We start from the raw sequence: 15,114 nt of genomic DNA, 5'->3' as shown, positions 1-15,114 counted from the left end.
AACCGGTACTGCCCACTTCCTGAACTATCACATGGTCGCTATACGCATGCGCTGTGTTGGCTGGCGCCATAACTTTACTCGCCTTTAGGGGGCGCAATACGATTAAGAAATTAATAAGTAAGGCTCAGAAAGCTGTCTTCAAGCAATGTTTGCAAATGTTTGTAATCTTGTAGGCGTAAACGACTGTGACTGGTCAATCTCAAAGTGCGTTGAGATAAGTAGAAGAAACCACGTGACCGTCCAGGGTCCATCGTAAAATGCCCATTTAATTGAATACCATTGATCTATATTAGCTAAATATAGTTGTCCTGAGAGATAACCGTCCCCAAAACGGCACAATGAAGTCAAATAAATGTTTATTCAGAAATCTTATTTTGTCACTTGTTTGGGGTTTATCGGCATAATTGGTTGACGTGTCTTTGCCTTAAAAGGCAATGTTTAGAAATAAGGCTGTTGTCTAAATTTGTAAACTGGGCAATAATTGCATAATAATGAAAGTTTTAAACATACCTAGTGCCCTTAACTATAAAGCTCCGCCTACTTTCAGAATATGTTCATTTATTCTATTCTAACTCTAATTTTTATAAAGTTAAACTTTACAAATATTCTCTCTCAAATTAAACACCACAATTTGACAGATTTCAGCTATATTTATTCATTCCATTCAATGTTTTTTCCTTTCACTGAAAGGAACATGTATACAGGCATGCTTTTAATAAAATATGTGTTTACCATACATAAATGCAGCAATTAAAAATGCAACATTATGCACACACCCTTTGAGGGCCTGATGCGTATTTTGCAGTTTTTGAAATCAAAGGAGCTCCATTTATCCAAAACAAAACTAACACTGACATGATCCACACTGAGTTTTTGTTGTCATTTCATTACAGACACTTAGGCCCGGTTTCACAGACAATGCTTAAGGCTAGTCCCAGCCTAAAATTAATGTTTGACCTGTCTTAACTGAATATAACTTGCCCGGAAATATCTTAAAATATATTAGTGCCATTGTTTTGTCTCAAGATGCACACCAGTAATGTATTCTTCTAAGGCATTTTTATAAAAGCGACATAAATATCTTAATTCAACTAAGGCATAGTCCTGGTTTGAGCTAAGCCGTGTCTGTGAAACCGGGCCTTAGTGTTCAATATTACTCGTCTGGAAGTGAACAATAGAACCCATTTGATATAACATAAAACCAACAGTTAATGGAAAAACTTGTGGCTTGACCTTTTGACCCTTTTCTTTCCTATCACTGGCTTTAGCAGGTTTACGTGTGCTTTGTAACCCAGGAACGCGAGTATCGTTTAAACACAGTGATTGTTTGAAACAGGAAAACAGGTGATGCACACTCAAGAGTCTTTGTACAATTATCATTATCAAAAATCCAAAGCATCACATTATTGATTAAGCACTGAGCTGCAAGTTCATACATTGACATTACTGTGTAATAGTAAGAGTTAAAGTCAACATGAAATAAAAATACTTCCAAGTTGAAATCCAAGTTGACAGTCTTTAAGTGAACATGTGGCAATTGAATGCACGAGTACAGAAAGAACTTTTCAGTGACTTGAAGCACAGCTTGTGAAAAACATTTCGACCATTTGCATTATAAACTCTGTGAGAATTCACCTCAGGCCAAACACTTTCAAACTTGGCAAACTGTCTGTATTTATTATGTAGTTAAAAAAAAGTGTGATTGAGATTCTTAGACCATCCAGTGAGACTCAAATGTCCTGTCATATGTTGAGCTCATAGCCAGACATACAAAAAACAAATGAAGACGGTTTTTTTACGCTTACTGTTGAAGTCAGATAGTGATGGAGTAATAATGCCTGGTCCTTGTAAGATTTTTAAGTAACGCACAAGCAGTGTTGGGTGTAACTAGTTACTAAGTAATTAGTTACTGTAATTTAATTACTTTTCCATTGAAAAAGTAAAGTAAGGGATTACTCTTATTTTTTCTGTAATTTAATTACAGTTACTTCTGATGTAATTAAACTAAATACTTTGTGTAATATGTGTGTGTGCAGAAGAGAAATTTACATCAAAATTCAAAGTCTAACTTTAAAATCTGTGCTTTAATGTATAATTCTCACATTTGTAATTAATAATAATACTTTATGTAGTATTATATTATTTATTTGAATGAATTAAAAGAGCCGTTTCATGTCTATCCTTGAATCACTTAGCTAATCAAGGTTGATGTAGGATATAGAAAGTAATTAGTAATAAGTAATTAAATACTTTTTGAAGAGAGTAACTTGTACAGTAATCTAATTACATTATCGAATGTGTAATTAGTAACTAGTAATTAATTACTTTTTCAGAGTAACTTACCCAACACTGCGCACAAGGTTGCGCAGAATAAAGTAGAAATTTATCATCCATTCTATATGCGTGATATAATCTTTAAACAACCCACAATTGTTCCTGTTGTCTGGCTGCTGAATAGCACTGAAACACACATTAACTGTATGGTTCAGTCTTCATTTTGCTGTCCAAACCATCAACAAGCAACAGTCTCCCCTGTTTCTCAAAGGACAAGCTCCAGTGGCTGGTTATCCCCCAGCTGGTCCAGGGACAGGCAGTTCGTGGAGCGCTGGACATTGAATGAAGGTTTGTCTGGACAGGGACTGGTCGGAGAACAACTTGTGGAGTGTGGCAGGCCAAATGTGTAGCTGTGAGAAGTGTCTGGAACTGAAGATGTTCCCAGCGGTACAAGAGGGGAAAAGAGTCGCATGTCGTCGAGGCTCAGGCTGTAACGGTCAGCTGGGTTACGCGTCTTTTGTGGACCTGTAAACAGAAGAACATTTTTTGAAATAAAATTGTGCAAGCACATGAAAAACAAACAAAATATTTGTGTTATTATATTGATCATTTTTTTATTAAGATGTCAGGATAGGTGTTTAGATGTGAGAGACTAAAAAAATTTGAATCACATTTTGCAATCGGATACCAAAAGTTAGATCTCGTAAGTGTTTACCCGCATACATCAAGAACTGATGTGTGCAGGAAAAATGGTACTGACTGGCCATGTAAATGCATTACTAATAATCAGTTTTTGAATCATCACCTGTAGAGTCAATCTGTGATTGGACAGTGGAACAGTTGACAGACACGCCCTCCATTAGCTCAGCCAATCGCAGGATATCCTCAGGGTCGTCCACAGAAACCTCCCCAGGCTCCTTCACCATTTCCTGTAAATCTAGATTCAGAATGCATCACAATGAACACAAGATTAAGAAAAAGTCTCGATATGCAATTTTTTAAAATAAAGACGATGCAAGCGGGTTGAACAAACAGACTAAATTCACATTCTTCAGCTATTTTCTGCATGATTGTATGCGAGGAATCTCAGCAATGCCCAACAATCAGTACAGCTCGTAGAATTACGTGAGAAGCGGTACAGTATGTTGCGCCATTGCAAAACAGACGCAGTTTTTGAAATACGTGCAAAGCCTGGCTAAGAGGGCAGCTGACTACGTAAACAATAGACAATAAAGTTTAGTGTTATCTTAAGGCTTCAGATGAAGACAGAACTGAGGTCTTGCAATCTTCACCTTCCTCCTGCCATCTCCTTCCATCCTCTTCATCGGCCCGGCCTTTGCTGCTCATGTCAACGCTGGAGGTGTGTGAGGAGCCGTGAATGATAGCAGAGACAAAGGACTTCTCTTTGTCCTCCATAGAGACCATTTCCACGGAGATGCTGTGTTGCCTGGTGTCCGCCTCAATGCCGGAGCTGCTGGTAGATTGTCGAGACAGGTGAGGACTGCCCTCGCTGCAGGGCTGATCCAGGTCCAGTTCATCACTGATGTATGACTCACGATACCTCTTCTTCTCTGGATTCAGGGAAGGTTGAGTCCAAAATTAAAAGAAAGAAAAAAACTTTTTCAAGAGTACATGTTTTTACACTTTTTTAACTTTCAAATTGTTTTGTATTGTGACATACAATGTCATATTTTTATGACATTTAAGCACATTTCTCCTGTAATACAGTAATTAAATAAACAAATTCTATAATGATATACTTTCTTATAAATGAAAATGTTTACCGTGTGTAAACATCCCATCAACAACTTTAACAATTGAAATATACAAAATAACGAAACAACTTGAAATGTGACATTTTTGTGACTTGATCACCCATAACATCTGAAGTCATTAACTATATGGGCTCTTCATCACGGCACAAAACATGAAGAATATAACTCACCCTCTGTCTCCTCCAGCTGCCGCAGGTGTTTGAGAGCAGGTTGCAGGCTGAGATACAACCGGTGGCAAGAACTCAAGTGTAGCAAAAGGTGGCGAGAGCGAAAGGCAGAACCCGTGTAGTACACCAGCTTCCTCGCAGAGGGCAAACCATCTGGTTGGATCTCAAACCTCTTCCCCTGTGCAGAGAGGATAGAATCATCTAAAGAAACTGTTTGGATCAACCACTTTCATTTCCACATTATGTAAATAAAATGCAGTGAAGGAAAAACTTTGGGACTGGTGTGATGTACTGTAGAGCAGTGGTTCTCAAACTTTTTCGTTGTAAGGCCCCCTTTGTGTTAAGTGCATCGCTTTGCGGCCCCCCATATAAAGACGTATAATCTTAAACTTAGAATTTTAATTAAACCAAAAACATTCAGTTATACAATGCTGGAACCTCAATTCTTTTGGTTGGTGGTGTCATTTTTCTGATGTTTGATTGCATAAAATCTATGATACATTTCTATATTTCATAAAATGCCACAACATCTGTGGCCCCCTGGATCCATCTTGGGGCCCCCAGTTTGAGAACCACTGCTGTAGAGACATGGCAAGTAGCAACATGAAATATACCAGAAATGTGAGTCGTCCCACATGAAACCAGGGGAAGTCATAGAGCAGGTCACGCACATTGTTCAGCTCCTGCAAAATAAAAACAAAAACAACTCATTAGTGTTTCATCCGCATTATTAGAACAATGCAGACTTTATAAATATATAGCTCCGATATTTTAATGGACATTTTAAAATATAACATATTTTAATGGACAACTGTTGCACCTCCCACTCTTAAATTTATATGTTTTTTTTATATGAGCATTTGTAATATAAGATTATTTGGCAGTGGAAGAAAGGAGTAAAAAACAAATCCTGTTTTTTAATCAAAGTACAAAGTGGAGTCCATTTAAGTTTGGGGCCAGGGCCCCAACAAACTGAGTCTTTGATCTCTTTAGACACAGGGCCCTTAGTATAATCCAGCCCCATACGCTTTAACAGACAGATCAGTGGACTCAGGGGAATGGCATGCACTCCAAATCCCTTTTTATGGACTGAACCATCTAATATATGCATGCCAGTCAGGCCTATCTGGAGAGCCCTATCATGGTGATTGGCACCGCATCAAAGAGAAAACACAGGACTGCACTGAATCACAGGAACGTGAACAAAAATGTAAAGAGACACATAGACACACATGCCGATGTGAAGTCATTCCAAATCCAATGAGTTGGCAACAACATTCCATTTGTACTTTAACAAAACCGAGAACTTCAAAGCAAATACCAAAGTTAAGCACACTGAATAATGGGGATATCTATGTCAATATAATAAAATGCATGAGACATACAGTGTTGCCTGTGTAAACTTATTTTGATAATTATTGGAAAAACTTAACTCAAGGAAAAATGTAAATGTTGCCGCAAAAATAAACTCAAGTTTAAAGCAGTAAAATTATAATAATAAACAAAAACTAAACTAAAACTAAAGTAAAAATGTATTAATCTTATATAGCAAGATTAAAAATAAACCAATAAATTATAAAATGATAAAAGTTTATACCAATTTTGCTAAAAAAAAAGAATTAAAAAAAAAATCTAAAAATAAAAGCTAATTTAAAATATTAATAAAACTAAATAAAACTAAAATCAAAACTATAATATAACTGGCGCAAACTTGGGCAGAAATTACCATACACATACAGCCGCGGAAAAAATTAAGAGACCAATTCAATGACCCTATTTCAGTTTTTCTAAATTTACTATTTATAGGTATGTGTTTAGGTAAAATTATTATTTTTCATTTATTAAAAAAAATGTATCCCAAATTTCAAATAAAATAATGTTTCTTTTTGCATTTATTCGCAAATAAAAAATGAAAACTGGAGAAATAGGTAAAAAACAGAAATGATGCTCTGTATTTTTATCAGACCTCAAATACTGCAAAGCAAGTAAGTTCATATTCACTTTTAAGCAATACAACAGTAATATTTGTACATGTAGTAAAAGTTCACAAATTATTATTTATGTGATAACGGTGATTTTGATCACAGTTTTCGTGTGTCTTGTCACGCTGTCAGTCTGTTGGATGACTTTATGTCACGAGGTTTGACTTTGTTGAAATTCAACAGAAACTCGACTGGAATTTCCACAATACAGCTAGAAATGCTGATTAAATGAAAATTTGGAATGGTCTCTTAATTTTTTCCGCGGTTGTATTACTTCTTAATTTCAAGTGCTATTCAACAAAACAAGCCACACCTCAAATTTTCACTAAAAAAGATGTGAACCATGTTTTATAAAACACTTTATGCATTCATAAACACACACCTGATACACCTGCATTCCTCGAAGGGTGAGTCCAAGAAGAGCTGAACCCGTTTCTTCTCTCTTGTCCTGCAGAAGAGACACAACATAAACACATTGTCAGCTATGGAATGTCTTCATCAAAGTGAAAGATGTGTGTGTTTCTGTGCCATTTGCACCACCAAACATGACAACAAAAAGTGGTATTTGTTCATTAAGACAATATATTCTATATTCATCCATCATGTAGTACACATTGTAATTTTGCTTTAAAATCATGTTTTTGGTGCCCCTAAACTACACATTTTAACTTTCACTGTGATGAAGACGTTCCTCAAATCCTCCCAACATTCCACAGCTGAGTAGGGCTTGACCTACAGCAAAACCTTCTGATAATAGTATGTGACCTCTGACCTTCTGTAGGCGATAAAAGGTGACTGGGACATCCTCCAGGCGGCAGGATTCTCTGATAAACAGCAAGATAGCATCACGAGAAGACATCCCCCACAGTTCTTTATGAACCTTGGGCCCGTGACGCAGCAGGTAGTCAACGCCGCGCTTGGCAATTATCTGTGAGGGGGCAGACAGGGTTCAGGCATGACTATGAAGTGTGTGGGCACTCACCATGAATGATTAAACTTTTAATCAAACGTTTATCAAAAAACTAATTCATATCCATGCTGGTCTAGACTGGTTACTGATGCCATGTACAAATACAGACCAACAATTTTGGTCTTTCCAGCAAGCACAAACTGAACCATAAATGTACTATGACACACAAGAAATTCCTGTTTAGATGCAAATATATGAAACAACTGAAATTTGAAGTCTTACCCAAGGAGGGAAGTATTCTTTGGGTTGGAAATACATAGAGCGTCCGTGATTGTGGCCCTCCGAGACATGGTCAGAGAGATTGGCCTGTAGGGCGTATCCCGCCAGCTGAAAATACACTTCCTCCTGCTGTCTGCATTCTGAGCGCAGGACACGTTCCCGCAGGTCGTAGTAGTAGAGTTTCCTCGCTTTACGTTCGCTGCCCCACAACACACAGACAGAGAGAGAGAGTGACATAACAACAACAAACAAGATTTTGGTTTCATCTTGTGAAGAAAATGGGAGTAAAACCCAACACTTAAAACCTAGTCTTCAACTGAATAAGCAACCCATTATAAAGGCAAGAAAATCATTTATAGGGGAATTTAGTGCACGACTAAAAGTCTGAGTCTGTTTTTCGATTTCCCAGATGAACGCTAATCTGGATATTCACCAGGAGCAGTTTCAATTTTACAACACCCAAATGAGAAGGGGAAAGCCTCATAAAAAAGGCTGTCTGAGACAGACCGGATCAAACCCAAGATCCCTTTAAATGGCCTCATGCACCCAATGGATTAAACTATTAAAGGAAAGAGGCAGAGGAGAGGGTTCCTCACTCCATCCAGTTTCTTACCAGATGAGTCTGCCATTCTCCACATAGTACTGAACCTTCAGACAGAGCAGGGGTGGTATTGGCCTCTTCAGTGACCCCTGCAGAGAAAAAAACAGGCTTGATCAGGTTGCTGTGGCAACCCCCTCATTATGAAGCCACTCCCACTTCCTGACCAGCCCACTTGTGTTTATAACTGTCGTACGGTAACTTTTTCCACCTGATAAGGGAGTGACTCAAATTGGACTAAATTCAAGCAATACTAAATTCCTGCGAAAAAGAAGTGTCAATTCTAGATAAGACAGAATTCCAGGGTTAAGATCTGCGGTTGAAGAGTGGACGGTGTCTCACCTTCCCTGAGTCCTGTTTCCACTCCTTGGGGAAGTACGTGGCGAGTTTCTCTTCCAAGTCCAGAAAGATGTGCTCATTGTCTAAACAAGCCCAAAAGGAAACAGAATAAACGCTCTCGGCCAACAAACAATGGCATCATGAATTCATGCATGAAATCTGCCCAACAATGACCTCAATTAGTGAGACGGCAGGAATGAAAAGACTCGTTCAGCCATCGGCGAATGCAGCGACCGGCGTGCTTGAGCCGTAACACCAGACAAAACATGCGATTGCAAAAGAATTCCACCGCTTTAAGTAAATCACTTGTGCAAGATTGGAATTAAAACGGCCCCAACCATATGCCAATAGAATAACAAGGAGGAGATTTAGCTAAGACCAATAAATCAGCGTGTTGTGTCCCAGAGTTTGTAGAAACAGCTTTTCCAGCGCATTCATTTTTTATTCCGTTATCACCGCTGCGTCCCCATCGCTGACTCCCTCACTTTTCTGACTCACTTGAGTTAATCACGAGAAGGCTATGACCCAGCTAAACACTCAGCCAATATCTAGTTCGCCCCCTCTGTCCTAAAGTGGTGAATCATGGTGAATTCCAGGCTTAACAAAGTTAATATAGCTCGAGGGGTCACAGCCCCTAAATGCACAGAAACAAAAAAGCCTTTGTGCAAGTGGAAAGTGACACAAAATTGTAAAAGGTATTGACGAAAGGAAACTGGAATGTGGCTGAGGTTGAAAAGGAGACAGAATTAGTTTTTCATCTGAAAGGAGCGTAGCTGATCAGGATTGCGAAATAACTGGCGAATATTAGATGCGTTATCCATTTTAAACCGATTTGATTTCTATTTCCATGGGAAGAAAACAAAGTCTGCTTCTGGGCCACTGCCCTCGGCGGCCGATAACTCATTCAGGTCATTCATGTACGTTATATAAACAGGGCTATAGAATGGGCAACGGACCAGAAAGCCTGTAGGTATTTGCATGTGAAAGAAAACCAAAACGTCCCAATGTGTCATTGTGTTGTGATTACAGTTGCTATTTAAATACACAGGCTTTTAAGATTAACATATCAGAGTGATGAAATCCTTACTTTTGACTAAAGTCAATCCAAAGTAGTGCAGCTCTCTGACCCCGAGGATTTCACATAAACGATGAAACACATCTTGACCTGTTGCTTTCAGCTTAGAAAACAGAATACATATGAATAATATGACAATAAATCCAGTACACAAACATTATGTCAAATTCTCTAAATTCATATCTGATGAGCTTGCTAAACTGGCCATCTATAGCAAACAGCTCACAGTTAAATAATACATTTAATGGGTGTCTTTTATTATATTGCCGTTACCAAGTTTCTATATAACCAATAAGCCATTGGAGCCTTGCATAACAGTGAATTTAATTTACCACGGTAAAAAAAACACCCATGTTTATGTTAGAAAATTTATTTGGGAATTAAGTAATTATTCATTTATGAATCATTTATATGATTATTAATGTTGGAAAATATTTACCCCCACTTTAATGTCTAATGTCTCTTTGGTGGGAAGGAGGACACACACTGTCCTCTCGTGTTTGGCAGGTATAGACATGTCCGATGAAAGTTCATTCACAGACACACACACACTCAAACTTGTTTCTTCTTGACTTGACTCAAGAATTTCTGTTCATGGGTATTGGCCCCTTCATTTTTCAACGCCTGCAAAAGAACACAAACAAACTAGACTTTAGACGGAGCTCTGATTGGCTGTGATTCATTTCCATGTCGTTGCTGGGGTGTTAAAATTATATGTTTCACCTTTTAGAAAAGTAATATCACACTTAACCTGTACAATGTAAGGTATCAAATTTATGTGCAGAGCACAGATACAAGCCAAGGCGAGTTATACCGCCACAGTTCAATACTTAAAAAGGGCTCGAAAAATACATGAAATATATTAACAATCATAATAGTAACATACATTATAATCGTACTTATACACTGAGGAATCACAAAGAAATGTCAAAGTTCATTACATTACATAATCTGTCCTGGCTCGGAAATTTGTGCAAACACGCAATTAGGCAATTATATAATGACTAAATTTCTAAACAATAAGCATTGCATAAAGGTTCTTGGGCAGTGTTTGTGATTCTGTAGTAAGTTTCACATTGAAGATTAGCTCACCTGTGACGCATAACACAGCTGCATTCCTCACATTATCTGGCACATTTCACCTGCTCTGAATTTCTACTGAACTGAAAAACTGTTGACTTGATGACACAAAACTCACTTAGCGAAAATAATTCTTACCTTTTCACTCATTTGACAATGAAAAAATATACGGTTTGTTATTGCACTACACAAATCTAACCAAGTAGCACAAAGAAACATTTCAAAGATGAACTTTTTTTCAACTACTTGAACACCTGTACGCATTTGGCAGACGCTTTTATCCAAAGCGACTTGTGCATTCAGGGCAGGCTATACATTTTATTAGTATTTGTGTTCCTTGCAAATCATTTTAAGCGTTCAACTGCTTTACATCATACATCCCAATCTCAAACAGAAATGTCATGATATTCACTAGCTGTTAAACGCAATTACGCTGTTTTTTCTCTCACGCTGGATTTATAGTGGTTTAGCCTATTTCTTGGGCGTGCAAGCAGGCAGATCCCTTCAGGCAACTCAGAGAATGACAGTCCACACCTGTGTGCGATTTCATGTGATAAAGACTCTTAAAGTACAGTTAACCGCTACAGCCTCAGGGGAATGAGGTTCTTCCCGATTCGTAGATTCCTTACATTTTACACAAGAACAGACACAGACTAACAACTGAGTTATGATGTTAACAATCTATTGCATCTCTTTTGATTAGCCCGAACGAGACGCCAAGGATAGTAAAAAATCTTTTGGAGACGTATGTGAGGTTACTGAAGCAGCCTCCAGTCAGAACCCCTTGTTGGTACAATTTTCTGCGGGGTTGGATTTATGGGGTTTTATCTTTAAATCAATTAATCAGATTTAATCTGACCTGTCTCGAGATCCCTTCTCTTGGCCCAATCTAGATCTGTGGGAGTTAAAGGCCCGGTTTCACAGACACATCTTATCTTAAACCAGGACTATGCCTTAGTTGAATTAAGATATTTATGTCGCCTTTATAAGAATGCCTTATAAGAATACATTACTGGTGTGCATCTTGAGATAAAACAATGGCAACGGCATATTTAAAGATATGTCAGGGCAATTTATTTTCAGTTAAGACTGCTCAAACTTTCATTCTTAGTCTGGGACTAGTCCTAAACCTTGTCTGTGAAACCGGGCAATAATGTTTCAGAGATGACTGAAGGACCTTTAAGTAGTTCACCCGAAAATGAAAACTGCCAATATTTACTCGACATTGCAAACCTGCATCTTGATATTTTTAATGTAGTTTATTTTTCTTATTGCAACTCTGTTCTCATGTAAAGTTCATAGTGACCAGAAGCTATTAAGCTTTAAATCAATTTGTGCATTACTGAAGTCATGCAAAAACTTACATACAGGACATCTGACTTAATAGCTATGGTTGAAGAGACATTAATGAACGAATGACTTAAATTTGTCTGTTCCTCAAAGTTCTCGACCTTCATTGGTGTATGGGACCTATGGGAAGATTTCTTAATTTTCTTGTATTCTTGAAAAATGAATAACAGAACACAAGCTTTGGATCAACATGCGGGGTAGGCGTACAATCACAGATGTATTATTTTTTGTGTATTATTCACAGACATTTTTCGTTTGGTCAGATAAAATTATTTATCTGGTATTGAATGCCGTTTAAATCCACACATCCAAATCCCACTAAAATGCGTCACATCACAATCTTTCAGGCGTGCGCACCTGTCTGAGAACAATTGTAAATCAATCTTTAAGAATTCTTTAGACCGGAAAAGCCACCTGACATGTAGATATAGGCAAAGATAAAGGCAGATCACTCAAACCTAGTCTTAAACCCAGCCACGCTGTTCTAAACAGACATCGGCTGTGTACATAGGGAGTGTTTTCCCTCCCTTAGCACATTCCAAACACTTCTGAACACATTAAAAACACAGCAATAGTGTGTCTACTACAAAATACAGTTCCAGTGAAAAACCTGATGGGTGTCGATAAACGTCTAGGCAACAGGATACAAGATGAGTCTGTTTAAGACATTGCACCGTTGGAAAAATAAATGCAAACCAATGAAGATGTTGCAATCAAACGCATGAAACAAAGCAATGGCGTACTACAGACAGACACTTTAAAGGGGTCATATGGCGCGAATACGTGTTTTTCTGTGTCTTTGGTGTGTTATAAGTTGCCCATGCATGTATTAGACACGTAAAATTGCAAAAATTAAAGTGCTGGAACAAAAGATGCATTCTATCTAAAAGCGAATGCTCACCCAGACCTGCCTGAAACGCCTCGTGTAACCACACCCCCACAAATCTACGTCAGTTCGTGGTATGATTTGACTAAGACCGCCCAAATGTATACACAAGTAAGGTGGGCGTACCTGTCAGTACAATTGCTTTCGAACCTGATGTTCCAAATATGGTAAGAAACGTTAAATTTCCGTCACACGCTTGCAGTATTCGACCAATCACTACGCACTGGTTAACTGGCCAATCATAGCACACCTCGCTTTTCAGAGCCATGAGCTTTGTAAAAAATCTGCGCATTTCAGATAGGCGGAGCAAAGAGGAGATACAAACATGCACGGTATGTGGAAAATACAGCGTGTTTGAACCTTAAATTGTGTATCAACATTGCATTACATCTAAAACAAACCATACTATTTGTTTCAGCCGTGTCATATCACCCCTTTAAACGAGGTTACTACAGAAGAGCAGCTGCTGTTGCTGCAATCGCAAAAAGCTTTACTTGGATCTGGGGGGGTCAAAAGCAGTTTTTCCACCCAGCTGTGGCTGTAATAAAGATCACTCATCATGTTGTCATCCAGCATCATTCACTTCTGCACACGGAATGCGCTGTCGTGTTCAGGCACGTTCACGGGTGAGTCGTCTCTGTTATATCCCCAATTACATTTCAACCGTTTCCCTGTCTGTAGCGTTCACACAGCAAGAATACACCTCTTAATACTTGAATAGCGTTTAAAGTAACAAATGTTGTGTTAGATTAGCTTTCATATTAAGTCCTACGTTGGAATGCATGTATATATTACTTGCTTTTCATATTTTATTGACAAATGAGGACTAGACTAAGCATTCCTATGTCTTGACTATATCCTTGCACACTTCAATCTCACCGCCTGAGTGAGTTAATAACATTCAGAATAAACATTGAAATATTGAAAACACACAAAGATAAAACTAAGGGGCTTACAACAAAAGAACATTAAATTATAGGGGTGTAGAATAATTAATGCAGTTACACAACAAATATATAGCAAACAATTCCGTCCACCTGGTCAATAAAATTACAATTATCCAGGCCACATCAATGTAGCACAAATCTAATTAACTGCATTGGATTTTTTTTTAAATAAAACACAATTAGAAAAATAACACTTACCGATTATTTTAAATCCAGAGAGTAAGTTTATCCTGCTTTGGTCGAAACTCACGAGACACACAAACGTCGCGCGCGTACTACGCATGCTGGAATCAGAGCTCAGAGGAGATGCAGATCGGATTGAACCAAAATGCAACTGCGAGGGGGGCACTTTTCTGCGAATCACTAACAACTAACACAGCAGCAGGATGTTGGTTTAACGTTTTTACATACACAATAAACATTTCAGAATAAAGTTGTAATATTAAGGAAAACTGTAAACTCAGTGGTCCACTCTGTGGACATACACGATGTAAACAGCATCCCCCCTCCTGTCATTCAAGAGTATGTATGAACCCTCCTTTAAATTACACGCAACAACAACAGGTATGAGGAAGATCGTTAGACGTTTTGATGAACGAGTGTGTATATAACGGTACAAATTATTCCGTTTTGTTTTTAAGGAGTTAGAAAATAGATGCGTTGATTTAGTTTAATCGGCACGCTACATTAAATTCACAATGGTATTGTAACCATAGCATCCAATACACAGTTAATTAATAGTAAAACTAATAGCAAACAAACTAAAATACATTTACAATACTGAAATCTCCTCACACTTTTACTGGAGTAAGAAACTACAGTATTTAGTAAACATTAGTATGTTAGTAAAAATTTCAACTGTACGGTTAGTTTGTAACAATGGCGCAATAAATTCATTAATTTACAGGGTTTCCTCTTCTTGTAACCGTGTTGGGGGAAATAAAGCAAATTTCAAAACCTGCTTGGGCCAGATTAAATCCATACCAAGCAGATTACTCATCAAGATTAGTATTAATCTGTCTGAGATTACACGAATTCAGACTACCCCTAACCAATGAAAACCCCAAACATTTTACCATTACAGCAGTACAAACTAATCTAACAATTAACAAATGAAAAACACAGACTTTCAGGTCTCAGCATCAGCAATGACTCTTCAAAAGATAGTTTAAACTAATAAAAATCAAGACATTTATTGTTGTGATTTATATTCTAGCAATAACTATACCAGAACACAACTATACTGCGTTCATTGAAGCTTCGCTGTTTGTGTGCGGGATGATTAAGGGCCTTTTAGGGGTCATGACAGGTCATGGGGGATTATTCACTAATTCTTTTGTGCAAAAAGGTGTCCGCTGTCTAATGGCAACTTCAGCCTCCAGGAAAAGGTTGTGTGTTGTCCTCAACTGCTGACCCCTGCTGTGATCACATTTACATTCATACAACCTTCGA

At 38.0% G+C, this 15,114-nt stretch overlaps 1 protein-coding gene across 1 annotated transcript; it reads right to left on the bottom strand.

Annotated features, from left to right (window-relative positions):
* Nucleotides 1–630: 630 nt before the first annotated feature.
* On the bottom strand, nucleotides 631–13,959 carry zgc:172136 (uncharacterized protein LOC566376 homolog). Its single transcript, XM_057341456.1, has 13 exons — nucleotides 13,861–13,959; nucleotides 9,839–10,023; nucleotides 9,412–9,502; nucleotides 8,328–8,407; nucleotides 8,001–8,077; nucleotides 7,391–7,586; nucleotides 6,971–7,126; nucleotides 6,581–6,646; nucleotides 4,831–4,899; nucleotides 4,220–4,394; nucleotides 3,567–3,845; nucleotides 3,080–3,211; nucleotides 631–2,799 (listed from the first exon to the last, which is right to left on the bottom strand). Exons 2-13 carry the CDS (start codon nucleotides 9,914–9,916, stop codon nucleotides 2,540–2,542), a joined length of 1,659 nt encoding a protein of 552 aa, XP_057197439.1. The 5' UTR covers nucleotides 9,917–10,023; nucleotides 13,861–13,959; the 3' UTR covers nucleotides 631–2,539.
* Nucleotides 13,960–15,114: the final 1,155 nt, after the last annotated feature.

Source organism: Triplophysa rosa, linkage group LG9 (genome assembly GCF_024868665.1).
Source record: "Triplophysa rosa linkage group LG9, Trosa_1v2, whole genome shotgun sequence".
Classification (NCBI taxonomy): domain Eukaryota; kingdom Metazoa; phylum Chordata; class Actinopteri; order Cypriniformes; family Nemacheilidae; genus Triplophysa; species Triplophysa rosa.
Note: the sequence above shows the minus strand (reverse complement) of the source record. Positions and strands in the feature narration are given on the sequence as shown.